The sequence below is a fragment of the Pseudorca crassidens genome, chromosome 17 (assembly GCF_039906515.1).
Source record: "Pseudorca crassidens isolate mPseCra1 chromosome 17, mPseCra1.hap1, whole genome shotgun sequence".
Taxonomy (NCBI): Eukaryota; Metazoa; Chordata; class Mammalia; order Artiodactyla; family Delphinidae; genus Pseudorca; species Pseudorca crassidens.
This window is the reverse complement of record NC_090312.1, coordinates 72621994-72637305: the sequence shown is the minus strand read 5'-3', so window position 1 is coordinate 72637305 and position 15312 is coordinate 72621994. Positions and strand designations below refer to the sequence as shown.

General features: G+C 40.5%; 1 protein-coding gene across 1 annotated transcript in view; it reads right to left on the bottom strand.

Moving 5' to 3' along the window:
- CPA6 (carboxypeptidase A6) overlaps nucleotides 1-15312 on the bottom strand; it is a 259464-nt gene that overhangs the window by 81627 nt on the left and 162525 nt on the right. The window contains exon 3 of the mRNA XM_067711246.1: nucleotides 2844-2968. Within this exon, the coding sequence (XP_067567347.1) occupies nucleotides 2844-2968 (125 nt within the window). The remainder of the gene's footprint in view (nucleotides 1-2843; nucleotides 2969-15312) is intronic.

Below are 15312 nucleotides of genomic sequence, written 5' to 3'. Positions count from 1 at the left end.
GTTCAGTATGAACAAGAGTTTTATGCACAGCTTTGACTCTACCCTGTTCTAGAAACACAGATAAAATACCTTTCTGCAAAAAGCCTATAAGTGTTTTAATAAGCCTGTAAATACGTCTCTGGCAGGTAGGTATTTGTGTGGACCAGGGAGGGCTGTCACAGCCCCTTTGCACCCCTTGGCCCAGCCTCCCACTGAGACTAGGGTTCTCACCATTGACTCAGAGCCATGAACCCTTCCCAGGCCTCGCCAGACATCATCAGGGATCTTTCTGCCAGTTTTGGCAGTACAACCACTTGCTGAAAAGTTGGAGTAGTTGAGGTTAGTCATTTACAATCATGCCTCTCAGCCCTGAAATCCTAGGGTTCCAAACAAAAGGTAACTCACTCATTCCCTTCTCACTAATTCACTAGCCTGTGTTCCTCCCCCCCAGATCCTACACTGACTCTCCATCTCTTCACCACATCCTTTTGCCTTGTGCCTGTTGGAATCCCTCTTTGATTGTAAATAAAATTCCTACATCCTCCAGTCTCTTCAGAGAACTCTCCCTTCTCATATTCTTGCCCCAGTAGAAACCAGACTTTCTCAAGGACACAGATTCTTCCGTGGCTGTCTCCTCTCCCACTTCTCCGACCACGGGGCCAGAAGGGAGGGAGGTCAGCATCCTCCTGGGCTCCCATTGGTGCTTCCCCATTAATCTTCTAACTTCCAGGAGAAGTTCATCCTCCCTTCAGCATCAGGCCATTCCTGGTTGCTTACCTCCAAGCTGGTATTTCCTGTCCCAGGAGTACATTCTCTCCCCACACCTCTAATCTAGCCATAAGCCAAGGAGATTCAAGACTGCTGGGATGGTTTGCTGGTGATTAAGCCCACTCATCCTTTCCTTTTCCTTTCCTCTTTATAACATCTTTATTGGAGTATAATTGCTAGCCTACTCTTTCTTGACCGCATCAGCCTCAATGACCTCCACCCACCTCAGCCATCTCCTTCATTGCTACCCCTATAATCTTGTCACCAGCCATAAATGTTCTTCCCCAGAACTATTAACATCCGATAGTCTACACTTTATCAAAACTTCTTTCCTTCCAGTTTGTTGCCCTCACACCTGTTTTAAATATAAAGATCTTAATACCCTTGATTCTTCCGTCTTGTCCCATCATTCTTCCTAGACTCTCCTCCCTTCCTATCCAGACTAGACCCCATGGATGACTACTTGAGCTAGTCTCTCAGTAGGAACCTCAACTTCCCTCCACCTGATCTTTTTGTGGTCCTAACCAACACAACCTCAACTCTGTATCAGTACTGCAATCTCTCTTCTCTGCAACAACCACTGTTATTGGTTCTTACCCCGATTTTTCTCTCGCAACACTCTTTAAGCCCTATTTCTTTACTCTGAGTAGATACATTTTGCTTCTCACTTCATCCAGATAATTTGGCTGTCAGTTATGATCTCTTTAAACTTGTTGACTCTCTTCTCCACAATCTTAACTAGATCCACAGTTACCTCTTTGGTCTTATAGGATAAGCTATCTTTCACTAGTGTTCAAACCCCCTCCCTCACCTGTGCATTCTTTCCTGCATCATCAATGTCTCCTTCCTTGCTGGTCCTTCCCTTCAGCTTGCAGGCCAAAATTGCCTCCTTACCCTAACATGCCGAGTCTCAAGCATCCACTGATGTAGCAGCTTCCTGTAGTCGCTCCTCACTCTCTGCCTCTCTCCCTATTGTAACTTCTAAGAGTAGGAGAATAGTCTGCTCTCCTGTTCCATGTTCTCACCTCCTGTTCACTTTTCTGTCTTCTGCTCCTAACAATCTAATGCTACATTAGAGTTACCAGTGCCATTTCCATCATCAAATCCAAAGGGAACTGATCGATCATTTTCTGGCAGGATATCACTGCAGCACTTGGTGCCACTGACATCCTTCCTCTCAAAAGGTCTTTGTTTCTTCTTTGACTCCTGCAACTATTTCCCACTTGTTCCATTCTTACTGCTTAACTATTCCTTAGAAAAACAAAAACCAAAACCCTCAAAATATCCAAACCTGTCTACTCAGTCACCACAGACAGAAGACTTGGAGTCATCCTTGATTCCTCCACTTCCACCTACATCCAAACAAGTGCAGAGTCCAGGTGGGTTTGCTTCTGAAACATCTTTTGGAGCTCTCTCTTGATTCTAGGACTCTGGTCCTGACTCAGGGGCCTCGTTCTCTCTCATCTGGATCACTACTGTGGCCTCGTACCGCTCCCTCCACCCACTTACATGTGGTTCCCTTGCTGACATCCTCTAGTTGTGCAGCATCACCCATAAGATGAGGTCTGAGCTCCTAACTCTGAACAGCAGGCTGCCCACCACCTGGCCTCCCCCCACTTCTCCAGCGTCCTTTCTTTCTGCTCCCCAACTTATAACAGTTCCCTGCACACATACGATACTGCTTCTTGCCTTTGCTGGCATTGTACCTCTGCCTTCAAGGTCCTGAGTTTCATCCTTTGTCTAACTGACACAGCTCCTGCAGAGTCTGGCTTTTTTCTGTCCCTGTCTCCCTATCCACCTTGTAGGCATGGATAAGCTACTCTCCTTTCCTCACACAGTAAAATGCTTCCATGTTTACACTGATTACTTACAGGTAATGGTGAGATGACAGGGAAGTGTGGCTGCTTCCCGCTCCCCCATTACACTAATAAGAAGCTCATGAAAGGCAAATATAACTGTGTTATATTCATGTTGGTTTCCCCAATGTGAAAAATAGAACCTGAAACAGTTGTTGGCACTTAATACATAACCTGAATACAGTTATCATTCAGTTCAACTGAGTACAAATGAATTAAGCAAGGAAAAAGCATGCTTACTTGTAGTGGATGTTGGTTTCCTGTAGGAAGGCTAACAGGGCTCGGGAATCATTGTGGGGAATATGGACATCAGTAACTGTTCCCTCTGATACCTGGGAGATACTGCTGGGCTGCCACAGGTCCACCTGTAGTGCAGGAACCAACCTATAATTCATATTCAGTGTAGGTGGGGAAAGATCCATGTTACAATGTCAAACATGTTGTCTTGTTTGCATACAGCAATACCAAACACATTTTAGAATTAGACTCAATGCTTACATCACCAGGGTAAAACTCCTAGTTGATTTTGAACTTAGTGTCCAAATTATATGACAGCTATATAGAACGTGATCGTTTACAAGTACTAGTTTAAAGACCAATCCATTAAAGTCACAAGATAAAAATGAGGTAAAAAAGTTTTAAGTATGACTTTGATATTGCTTAAAATTATTTATTGCACAAACATTTGAATACTAGTAAGAAAGAGAAAGGTATAAGTGCCCCTTCATCCTACTATACGAGCAAATCGTGGTGGCTTGACAACGTTTGGTAACTTTAAACGGAGCATTCTCCTGATGCCACCTCCCCCCACGACTTTATGCCTGTTCACCAGTTCCTCCTCAGCCTTCACATGTCAGTAGGAACATGCCTTTCTCGGGGGGGACTTGTCAGCTAGGGTAGGGCTCCTTGTCATAGTTCTTAGAGCACCTTGTGCTTCTTTCATCACGTAACTGCCTCTTACCAGAACGTAAGCTCCACGAGGGCAGAGGATTTGTCCACTTGGTTACCACCCCATGCCAAGCGCCTGAAATGATGCCTTGTGCATATTAGCAACTCAGTCGTTATTTGCTGCATGAGTGTAGACCCCACAGGGTAACTGCCTACACGTTCATCACGTGTTCAGTGTTTTGTAGGAATGCTGGAACCATGTTTGGTTTACAGCAGTGTTCCCAGTGCTTGTCTAGTGTTCCACGCCTGGTAGGAGCTGCACAGGCATTGAAAGAATGACTGAATTCAGTAGAGATGGAGGACAGCCCCATCTTCTGCACAAGCCAAAGCTACATGTTCAATACGGCACAGTTTGCCTGTGCAGTCACGCCTACGTCTCCTATTTGGGACTCCCTCTTCCTGCGTGTCTTGTCTTGGTCTGCAGGATCTTGATCTCTGCTAAGACCTTATCTGATAAAGTTTAGTTACTTCATCTTTACTTAGGTGTCAGTGTCCGCATTCTGTTAGGGAGCTCTAGAAGACCGAAAAGATTTCGGGACTGAAGGAAATACTCCCCTGGTGGTATAATTTCATCTGCAACAGGGTAGAGAGGCATTTATTTTGGGGACAATGAATTTACCTGTTTTTCTTTCAAGAAGCTTACTCCTCCGCTAACTTGCAAGGGCAGCTCTGACTCAACTAACATGCTAATCCAACAAGCATCGTACAACGGAAGTGTGGGGCTGGGAGGGATGCTGAGAGGTCATTTGATCCATCTGTCGGCCCTTGGGCAAGGATACATCTAGGACTGGACCCAACTGTCCCCATTTGATGCATCTAAACCACATCTTTTATGTTTCCCAAAGAGGAGAGTTGACACTATCCTAACTGAACTCATATCCATATTTAACAAGGTTGTCAGACATTTTCTTAATCCTTTACACCGCAGCACACTTTTCATTTTTTCTTGTTCCATTCTTCAGTGAGGAATGGCTGATTTCTTGCCCTTGTGAGATAAAGAACTTTTCTCTACATGTTAGATTTTCTAACCCTTTAATCATCTTTGCCTCTAAACCCATTACAGAGACAGATTTTGATCTTAAGGTGTATCACCTAGTACCTGTGGAGATGAGGAAGCAGTGCTCTAGTTAGAGGGTGGAGAGCCACAGGAACCTGAAATATCTGAACAACCACTCTGGTGATGAGTCTGTAAGTGTTGTTTTCTGGGGCATATACTAAAATAAGAATCCTCACCCCACAGAAGAGAGTAGCTTCCCCATAGGAAAATTCCATGGAAGAAACAGACCCTATGGCCTGACCTGGAGAAGGCTTCCTAGGAAACGTCATCAGAAAACAGTTGGTCTAAAAGAAACCAACAAAAAAGAATTTGCAAAAGTCAGGAACTGTATTTTGTTTTGATATTAGAAAAGTAAATTAAAATGTGTTCTCCAGTAATATTTTAGGGAGGGGGTGCTTGGATAAGTAACATGGCTATTTCAGTCTGGGTGGCAGGCAGATGCCTGTATCAAGATATAGGGGACAGTAATACTCACGTGAGATTTGTAAAGTACCACACACTTTATAGGTGTTTCTAGACTCAGGTTCATAGAAGTCAAGTCACTTTCCCAAGGATGCACAGCTACCAAACGGTGACACAGGATATGCCTAACTCCAGTGCCCATAATCGCTGGCTGGGTAAGTGTCTCCAGGATTTCCTGAGACTATCTCAGAATACGAAGCACCTTCCAACTTCCCGACTTAGTGTTTGAGACAGTCTGGTTTGGTGGGTCTCACATCCTGGTCTGTCCTGTTAGGGGTTTTTTGCCCTAAGAATTATATATGCAGGTATTTCAAAGTTCTAATCAGCCCCCCATGGGCAGGTTACCATCAATCATTTATTTAGAGCCTGATCCCATCTGGATGAAGTGATTCTGAACTGACCCTGGATTGGGTGACCCTGGATTATGATGACAAAGTATCACCGGCCTGGTCAGGATGGCCTAAGGCTGTTTGCCAACCGTCTCAGGTCTTCACTGCAAACAGCCATCTGATATTCCAAGGAAAGGATGCTCCTCTGCAGAGCCTTGGAAGCTGGTGGTTGTTCCCATGCATTCCTTTCCTTATATGACTGAGTCACAGCCAGATCTATTCAAGAGATGGAGGCAGTTTATTGTAAAGGTCAACAGCACGGACTTGGGAATCCAACGGCTCTGGGCTGGAATGCTAGCTCTGCAGGATTGACTGCGTGACTTTGAGGTTTTAACATTTCTGAGCCTTAGATTCCTCATCTGTACTGTGAAGATCATTTTAAAACCTACCCACAGGTTTTTTGTTTTTAAGATTAACTGGAATATTAGAAGTAAAACACATAGCAGAGAGTCTGGCACACAGTGACAGCTTGAAAGCTATTAACTTTGCTCTTACTGTTATCTGAAAAGCATATGGGTGGCCAACATGGTGGAGTAGGAAGACCTAGAGCTCACCCCCTCCCAAGAGCGCACCATAATTACAACTATTTACTGAGCAGCTACGGATGAGAATGACCTGAAGACTAGCAGAAAGATTTGCCACAACTAAAGGTATAAAGAAGGAACCACGGGGCTTCCCTGCTGGCGCAGTGGTTGAGAGTCCACCTGCCGATGCAGGGGACACGGGTTCGTGTCCCGGTCCGGGAGGATCCCACATGCCGCGGAGCGGCTGGGCCCGTGAGCCATGGCCGCTGAGCCTGCGCGTCCGGTGCCTGTGCTCCGCAACGGGAGAGGCCACAGCAGTGAGAGGCCCGCGTACCGCAAAAAAAAAAAAAAAAAAAAAAGAAGGAACCACAACGAGACGGTAGGAGGGATGGAGATGCAGTAATAGTCAAGACTGCAGCCCTGGGTAGATGGCCCACAGCTAGGAGGAAAATCACGATTGCAGGGGTTCTTCCCAAGGAACAAGGGGTCCGAGCCTCACACTGGGCTCCTGCAAAGGAAGATGAGCCCCAGACTGTCTGGCTTTGAAGGCCAGTGTGACTGAGACTTCCCCTGGGGACATAGATACTGATGGCAGCCATTTTGGGAAGCTCATGGTACCACAAGGACACGGCTGCTGGCAAACTCCATTTTGGGGTCCTCCCTCTAGCCTATTAGCGCGAGGTGCTAACCTGCTCCCCAGGTTAGCAGCCTGGTGACCCGGCAGCGTCCCCCTGAGGCAGGGCCTGGTAGCCCTGGTAGCAAAATGCTTTAAAAAAGGAACAATTAGAGAATAAAAAAGAGCAGAAATTTATAATCCAATAGAATAATTAGAAAACAAAGTTGAGAAAATTTCCCAAGATGAAGCACAAAATGGTAAAAAGATGGCAAATAGAGAAAATGTAAGAAAAGAAATTAAATCATAAGTCCAACATCTGATGAATGAGAGTCATAAAGACAGAGTAGAAGGGAGAACATTATCAGATCATTTATACAAGAATTTTCAGAACTGAAAAACATGAATTTCCAGATTAAAAGGGGTTACTGAAAGCACAATGAATAGACCCACGCCAAATTACATCATAAAATTTCAGAATACCAGGAATAAAGAAAAGATCTTAAAAGCTTTTAGACAGTTTACGCTAACGACCAAGGAGCCACAGGACTTAACATTTCCAGCAATAGAGAGAACTAGAAAACTTCAACACTCTTCTGCTGCAAGACAACTAGAAAATACTGAATAAAATATAATTAACATTCCTTTAAAAGTAGAGTGGAGCTCCCCCCCAAACATAAGGGAAATTCCCAGTAGCCTAAAATAAAGAAGAGAATGCCAGTTAGGGCTGTGTGCACATGGGTTATAATGGTAATTCAGGTTCAGAATTGTGGGAATCTGTCACAACCATACAGGGAATAAGGTTGGGATCTGGGGCCCAAAGTTCGGAGCTGGAACTGAGATTCTAGCATAAAATCTCATAAAACTGAGATTCTGAAACCTTGTTGAAGAAGAGCTCGTGAAAAAAAATTATAAAACACATGAGTGAGGTATCCGCTGTAAGTAAAAGCCAATATATTTAACACATGGCAGGATTATTCAACTGAATATCTTCATAGTATCTAAAAGAACGGCTAGAGCAATTTCCTGAAAAAGAAAGGAAATGAAGGGCTCTTGGAATTTCTGAAGATGAGATACTTTGATGTGGTTATCACTGCATACAGATGGAATATTTAAGACAATTACGTTATTAACAGGGGAAAGGTAAAGGAGCTTCAAGGGAGGGAAAGTGTCTACAAAAACACAGAAAAAAGCATCAGAAAAAAACAGTTTCAAAAAAGAAATAAGAAAATACGTCAGTAAATATAGTTAATTAAAAACGATTACATTCACCAGTTTAAAAGAGCATGAATATTGAATAATAGAAAGTATTCTCCTCAGTACTGGTTACAAGAGACATAAAATAAAAACAATGAAAACAAAAGAATGGAAAAAGATATATACCATACAAATACTAAAGAAAAAAAAGCTGGTAGAACTATATTAATAGCAAAGCATTTAGGGCAAAACCCCTTTTGGGGATAATATAGTAATATGTATATCACTATATATAGTGTACAAATATAAAAATACATCTATCTGTATCTATATACATATGTATGTACATATGCACATCCATCTATACTGATAAAATGCTCAATATACCAGGAAGATATAAATACTACAATCTGAGTGTATCCAATAAAACAGTATCAAAATATATATGGCAAAAATGGACAATATCATCAGGATTTTAAATTATAAATCTTCCATTGTATCTCAGTAACCAAAAGATCAGAATTGCTTCCCAAGCACACTTAGAAATTTTTTGAAAATTAACTCAATACCAGGATACAAAATAAGTTTTAACAAATGTCAGAGAATTCATGTCAAACAAATGTTCTCTGATTACAGTGTAATTAAACTTAGAAATCAGTGACAAAATATATCTACATTTAGAAATTAAAAAACAGACTTTAAATAACTTGTGGGTTAAAGAAGACACTGTAGTAAAATTAGGACCAAATCAAAACTAAATAGGGCATTTCTAAGAGAAATTTATGACCTTAAATGATCCTGTTACAGAAGAATAAAGATGAGAAATTGGTGGGTCATATGTCTAAATCAAGAAGTTAGAAAAATAGTAATACACAAAAAATTATAGAATACAGGGTATAATAAAAAGAGGATAAATTGATAAAATGGAAAACAAAAGTAATGGTGAGGATCAAGAAAACCAAAAATTGGTCTTTGAAACATTTAAAATAGAAAAATTATTAGCACATCTGCTTAAGAACAAAAGAATGAAGGTTCAAATGACCAATATTAGCAGCGAGAAAGTGATAGCCTGAGGAAAACGATTATAAGCCAATCTTACTTATGAACGTAGGTGCCAACCTTAGAAATGTATGTTAGCAAACTAAATATAGGAAAAAGGTATTAACATCATTACTGAATGCAATTATTAGTTTAACATTATTAGTGTATTTCATATTAATAGTAATGTATTAAAGAAGTCGTATGATTGTATCAATACACTCAGAAAAAAAAGTATCCATAGAAATTAGTACTGAAAAAGTGTACTTCCTTAGGCTATTGAAGAGTATCTACCAAAAATCTTCAGCAAGCATCTGTATACAAGAGTAGTGTCAGAAGCATTCATTTTAAAGTCAGAAACAACAGACTGCCAACAAACACATGAAAGGATGCTCAACATCATTAATCATTAGAGAAATGCAAATCAAAACTACAATGAGATATCATCTCACACTGGTCAGAATGGCCATCAGCAAAAAATCTAGAAACAATAAATGCTGGAGAGGGTGTGGAGAAAAGGGAACACTCTTGCACTGCTGGTGAGAATGTGAATTGGTACAGCCACTATGAAGAACAATATGGAGGTTCCTTAAAAAACTACAAATAGAACTACCATATGACCTAGCAATCCCACTACTGGGCATATACCCTGAGAAAACCATAATTCAAAAAGAGTCATGTACCAAAATGTTCATTGCAGCTCTATTTACAATAGCCCAGAGATGGAAACAACCTAAGTGCCCATCATCGGATGAATGGATAAAGAAGATGTGGCACATATATACAATGGAATATTACTCAGCCATAAAAAGAAATGAAATTAAGCTATTTGTAATGAGGTGGATAGACCTAGAGTCTGTCATACAGAGTGAAGTAAGTCAGAAAGAGAAAGACAAATACTGTATGCTAACACATATATATGGAATTTAAGAAAATGTCATGAAGAACCTAGGGGTAAGACAGGAATAAAGACACAGACCTACTAGAGAATGGACTTGAGGATATGGGGAGGGAGAAGGGTGAGCTGTGACAAAGCGATAAAGAGGCATGGACATATATACACTACCAAACGTAAGGTAGATAGCTAGTGGGAAGCAGCCGCATAGCACAGGGAGATCAGCTTGGTGCTTTGTGACCGCCTGGAGGGGTGGGACAGGGAGGATGGGAGGGAGGGAGACGCAAGAGGGAAGAGATATGGGAACATATGTACATGTATAACTGATTCACTTTGTTATAAAGCAGAAACCAACACACAATTGTAAAGCAATTATACCCCAATAAAGATGTTTAAAAAAAAAAGTCAGAAACAAAGTAAATGTACTTTAATGCCAGTTCCACAGATTCTCATACTGAGGGTTACTGCCAACAAGAGAATAAAGAAAAAAAAAAAAAGGCTAAAACCCGAAGAAACAAGACTGTCGTTATTCACAAATCACTGTATACAGAGAAGGCAAGAGAGTCAATACAGGTAAACCGTGAAAATTCAAAGATTAGCAGCATTTATAGATATAATATCAAAGTAAATATATACACACACATCAATGTACATGTGTTTTTCTCAGCCTTGAAATATCTTCACAAAAATAACATTAAGTGAAAAAGCAGGTTATAGATTAGTAGGTATAGGTGATGTCACCAAAATGGTGACATAGGAGACCCCAGCCCCATCCTCCAACAAAGATCAACAATTAGATATCCACGAATACAAACTGCTCTGGGTGAGACTTGGAGTCTACTTAAGTTTCAGCAACACAGTGGAACAAAAAACCCGGAGAATAACTGCACAAGAAAAAAAGACAGCTTCATTTTGCCTGCATCATCCCATTCCCCCAAATGAGCATTGCTCAGTACCAAGAGGGAACATCCCATTTAGAAAGCATTCCCTTCGGTAGGAAAGGAAGAGCAAGGGAAGCAACCAGCTTCTGCGGTCTTTGGGGCCCTACACGAAGGCCCTGCTTCAGTTACATCTCACCCAGCCTGGCAAAGCTGAAACGTATAGCGAGGGCTAGGAACAGGGAAGAAAAGCACGGGCTACTGATAGCAGCCATGTAGTGGGAGTAGATCATGGTTCACAGTGACCTCTTTAAAGAGAAACTGAGTAGGAATTGCCACTGAAGAAGGAACCAATGGCCAACACAGCTGCCACAGACCTCCTGCACATTTCATCAGCTTTTGCCCCGAAGGTATTCATAGTTGCTGATGCCAGCTGTCTGAGTTCCCCCTCTCCCTACCCCCTACCTCCAATCCTGGCAGAGCCTGGGAACTGTACCAGCAGCCAGCTCAGGCCTCTGTGGCTGTGCAAGTACAAACATTTGACCTGCTTTGACCCCTGTGGCTGACCCCCACTACTGTGCATGTACTCAGGGCTGCCCCTCCAGCTGGGCACTTGCATGCAACTGAACTGATGCTCGTTACCAAGCTCCACTGCAGCGTGCCCACCTTGAGGGAGATTGTATAGCCAGAGGAGAGCATGCTGACAGCCAGGGCCCCTGCAACTACCTGTGGGCCCAGCTCAGGCCCTGTCTTCTGTCACTGGCCTGCACCATGATGCTCACCTGTAGTTAGCTTCTCCAGCTGCACACCTGCCTCGCCCAACCCTGTCACCAGCCTCACTGCAGTGCACACACCCAGGCGGAGATTGTGTAGTGATGGGAGGGCACACCAACAACCAGGGCTCCTGTAGTTTCCAGTAAGCTCATGGTTAACTCTGACCCTTGCTGCCTATCTTGGCCCCTATTACTACAAGTATATCTGCATCCAGCCCCTGCTACTACACAGGCACCTGCAGTTGGTCCCCACAGCTGAGTGTGTGCATACCACCTGCTCTGGTCACCAATTCTGCTTGCCCTGATCTATAGCCATTGGACCTGGAGGAGCTGCCAAGGACCCCAACAGCCCTTGCAGCTGCCATGAACCCCCCACAAGTGTTTGCAAAGGACCACACAGTTGTTGATGCTTTGGACCTCAGTGGTCTGAGCTAAAGAGCCATCATACACCCCTGGACCTGGGACCACTACATGTCCCCACAGTTGCACCCTGTACCATAAGAGCCTAGCATCACAGCATGCCCCCACCTGCAGGTGAAAGTCTTCCCTTAGGGAAGTCAGTCCACAAAATCTGGAAGAAGTGACTGCTCCTTCAAATGTGCAGATACTTACGCAAGCCTACAGGGATCACAAAGAATTAGGGAATCATGACTCCACCAAAAGAATATAGTAAACCTCCAGTAACTGGCCCCAAGGAAATGGAGATTCAGGAATTGCCTGACAAAGAATTCAAAACAATTATTCTAAAAATGCTTAGAGAGCTACAAAAGATCACAATTTAACGACATCAGAAAAAACAATACAAGAACAAAATGAGAAGTTTAGTAAAGTAGAAAACAAAAAAGAACCAAACAAAATTTGGAGCTGAAGAATACAATGACTGAACTAAAGAACAGAGAGTTTTAACATTAGATTTGAACAAACTGAAGAGAGAATCAGTGAGCTACAAACAGGTCATCTGAAATTATCCACTTAGAAGAGCAAAAAAAAAAAAAAAAAAAAAAAAAAAAAAAAAAAAAAGCCTACAGGACCATAAAAAAGAAATAATGAACACATCACTGGAGTCCCAGAAGGAGATGAGAGAGAAAAAGGGGAAGAAAGCTTATTTAAAGAATAATGGCTGAGAACATCCCAAACCTATGGAGAAATTTGGACATCGAAGTTCATGAAGCGAATAGGTCATGCCAAAATTTCAATCCAAGAAGTTCTTCTCCAAAACACATTGTAAGAAAACTAAAATCAAAGACAGAATTTTGGCAGCAAGAGAGAAAAAATTCTCTCATCAAAGGGAATCCCCATTAGGCTATCAGTGGCAGAGAACTTGCAGATCAGAGGAGAATGGGATGTTATATTCAAAGTGCTGAAAGAAAGGAAATGTCAACCAAGAATACTCTACCCAGCAAAGTTGTCCTTCAGAAATGAAGGCCAAATAAAGACTTTCCCTAATAAACAAAAGCTGAGGGAATTCATCATCAATAAACTTGCCTTACAAGAAATGCTGAAAGGAGTTCTTCAAGCTGAAATGAAAGGATGATAATTAGAAACATGAACACATACAACAGCAATGATAAAGGTAAGCTTATAGTCATATTCAGAATGCTCTAATACTGTAATATAGTGGCACGTTAACTACTTAACTCTAGGGTAAAGGTTAAAGGAAAAACGCATTAAAAAGGGCTATAGCTACAGTTTGTTAATGGATACAGAATATAAAAAGATGTAAATTGTGACATCAAAAACATAAAAACGGAGTAAAAGGGTAGTTTTTATATGTTATTGAAGTTGAATTGTTATCAGAGATAAATAGGCTGTATTTAGTGTCTTATATAAGTCTCACAGTAACCACAAAACAAAAACTACAATACATTCACAAGAGATAAAGAGAAGGAAATTAAAAAAAAAACACTATGGAAAAATCATCAATTCACATAAGAAGGTACCAAGAGAGAAAGAAAAGAATGAAGGAACCACAAAATAGCCATAAAAATATTTAAGTTGGCATTAGTAAGTATTAATAATTACTCAAAATGTAAATGTGTTGAATTCTCCAATCAAAAGACATAAAGTAAGTGAAGGATACAAAACAAGAACCAACTATATTCTGCCTACAAGAGACTCACTTCAGCTTAAGGACACATATAACTCAAAGGGAAGGGATGGAAAAAGATATTCCATGAAAGTTAAAAACAAAAGAGATTCGGGGTACCTATACTTATAGTCAGACAAAATAGACTTTAAATTAAAAATGGTAACTGAGACAACGTCATTATATAATGGTAAGGGGTCAATTCATCAAGAAGTTATAGCATTTATAAATATATATACATATCATCAGATCTAAATATATTAAGCAAATACAAATGAATCTGAAGGGAGACTATGTAGTCAACAATACAATAATAGTAAGAGACTTCAATATTCCACTTTCAATGATGGCTATATCATCCAGACAGAAAATCAACAATCAAACATGGGACTTAAACCATACTTTAGACCAAATGGACCTAACAGACATTTCATTCAACAGCAGCAGAATACACATTCTTCTCCAGTGCACACGGAGCATTCACCAAGATAGATGATGCCCCAAAACAAGTTTTAGCAAATTTAAGAAGATTGAAATCATACCAAACATCTTGTCTGAACACAGTGATATGAAACTAGAAATCAATACCAGGAGGATAACTGGAAAACTCACAAGTGTGGAAATTAAACAACACAATCCTGAAGAGCCAAAGAGGAGATCAAAAGGTATTTTAAAGTATCTTCAAACAAACAAAGATGGAAACACAATATATCAAAACCTATGGGATGCTATAAGCATTTGCAATATAGAAATTTATATTGATAAATGCCTGCATTAAGAAAAAAGATCTCAAACAACTTTGCAACTCAAGGAACTAGAAAAAGAAGAAAATACTAAGCCCAAAGTAAGCAGAAGAAAGGAAATAATGACCAGAGTGAAAAATAAATGAGAGACCAGAAAAACAATAGCTAAGATTAATGAAAATGAGAAGTTTTTTTCTAAAAAAGATAAGTAAAATTTACAAAACTTTAGGTACACTAAGAAAAAAAGAAGTCTAAATAGTTTTTTTAGACTAAAGAAAAGACTTTGTTTTATTTACTCATATAAGTAAATTCAGACATTTTACAACTAATACAACCGATACAAAGGATCATAAGGGACTCCTATGAACAATTATACACCAAAAAATTGGACAGCCTGTAAGAAACGGATATATTCCTAGAAACATACAACCTACCAAGACTGAATCATGAAGAAATAGAAAATCTGAACAGACCAATAGCTAGTAAGGAAATTGAATCAGTAATCAAAAACCTCCCAACATAGAAAAACCCAGGATGAGATGGTTTCACTGGTTAATTCTATCAAACATTTAAAGAAGAATTAACACTTACCTTTCTCAAACTCTGAAAAAATTTAAAACTAATTTTATGAGGCCAACATTACACTGATACCACAAGAAAAGAAAACTACAGGTCAATATCCCTGATGAATACAGATGTAAAACTTCTCAACAAAATATTAGCAAACTGAATTCAACAGGACATTAAGAGGATCATACACTATGGTCAAGTGGAATTTAACCCTGGAATTCAAGGATGGCTCAACATATACAAATCAATTAATGAGATACACCACATTAATAGAGTAAAAAATAAAAATCAAATGATAATCTCAATAGATGCAGAAAAAGTATTTGACAAAAGACAACATCCTTTCATGATAAAAATGCTCAACAAATTGGGTATAGAATGTACCTCAACACAATAAAGGCCATATATGACAAACCCACAGCCAACATCACACTCAACAGCAAAAAGCTGAAAACTTTTCTTCTAAGATCAAAAACAAGACAAATTCTCACCACTCCTTTTCAAAATAGTACAAGCCAGAGCAACCAGTCAATAAA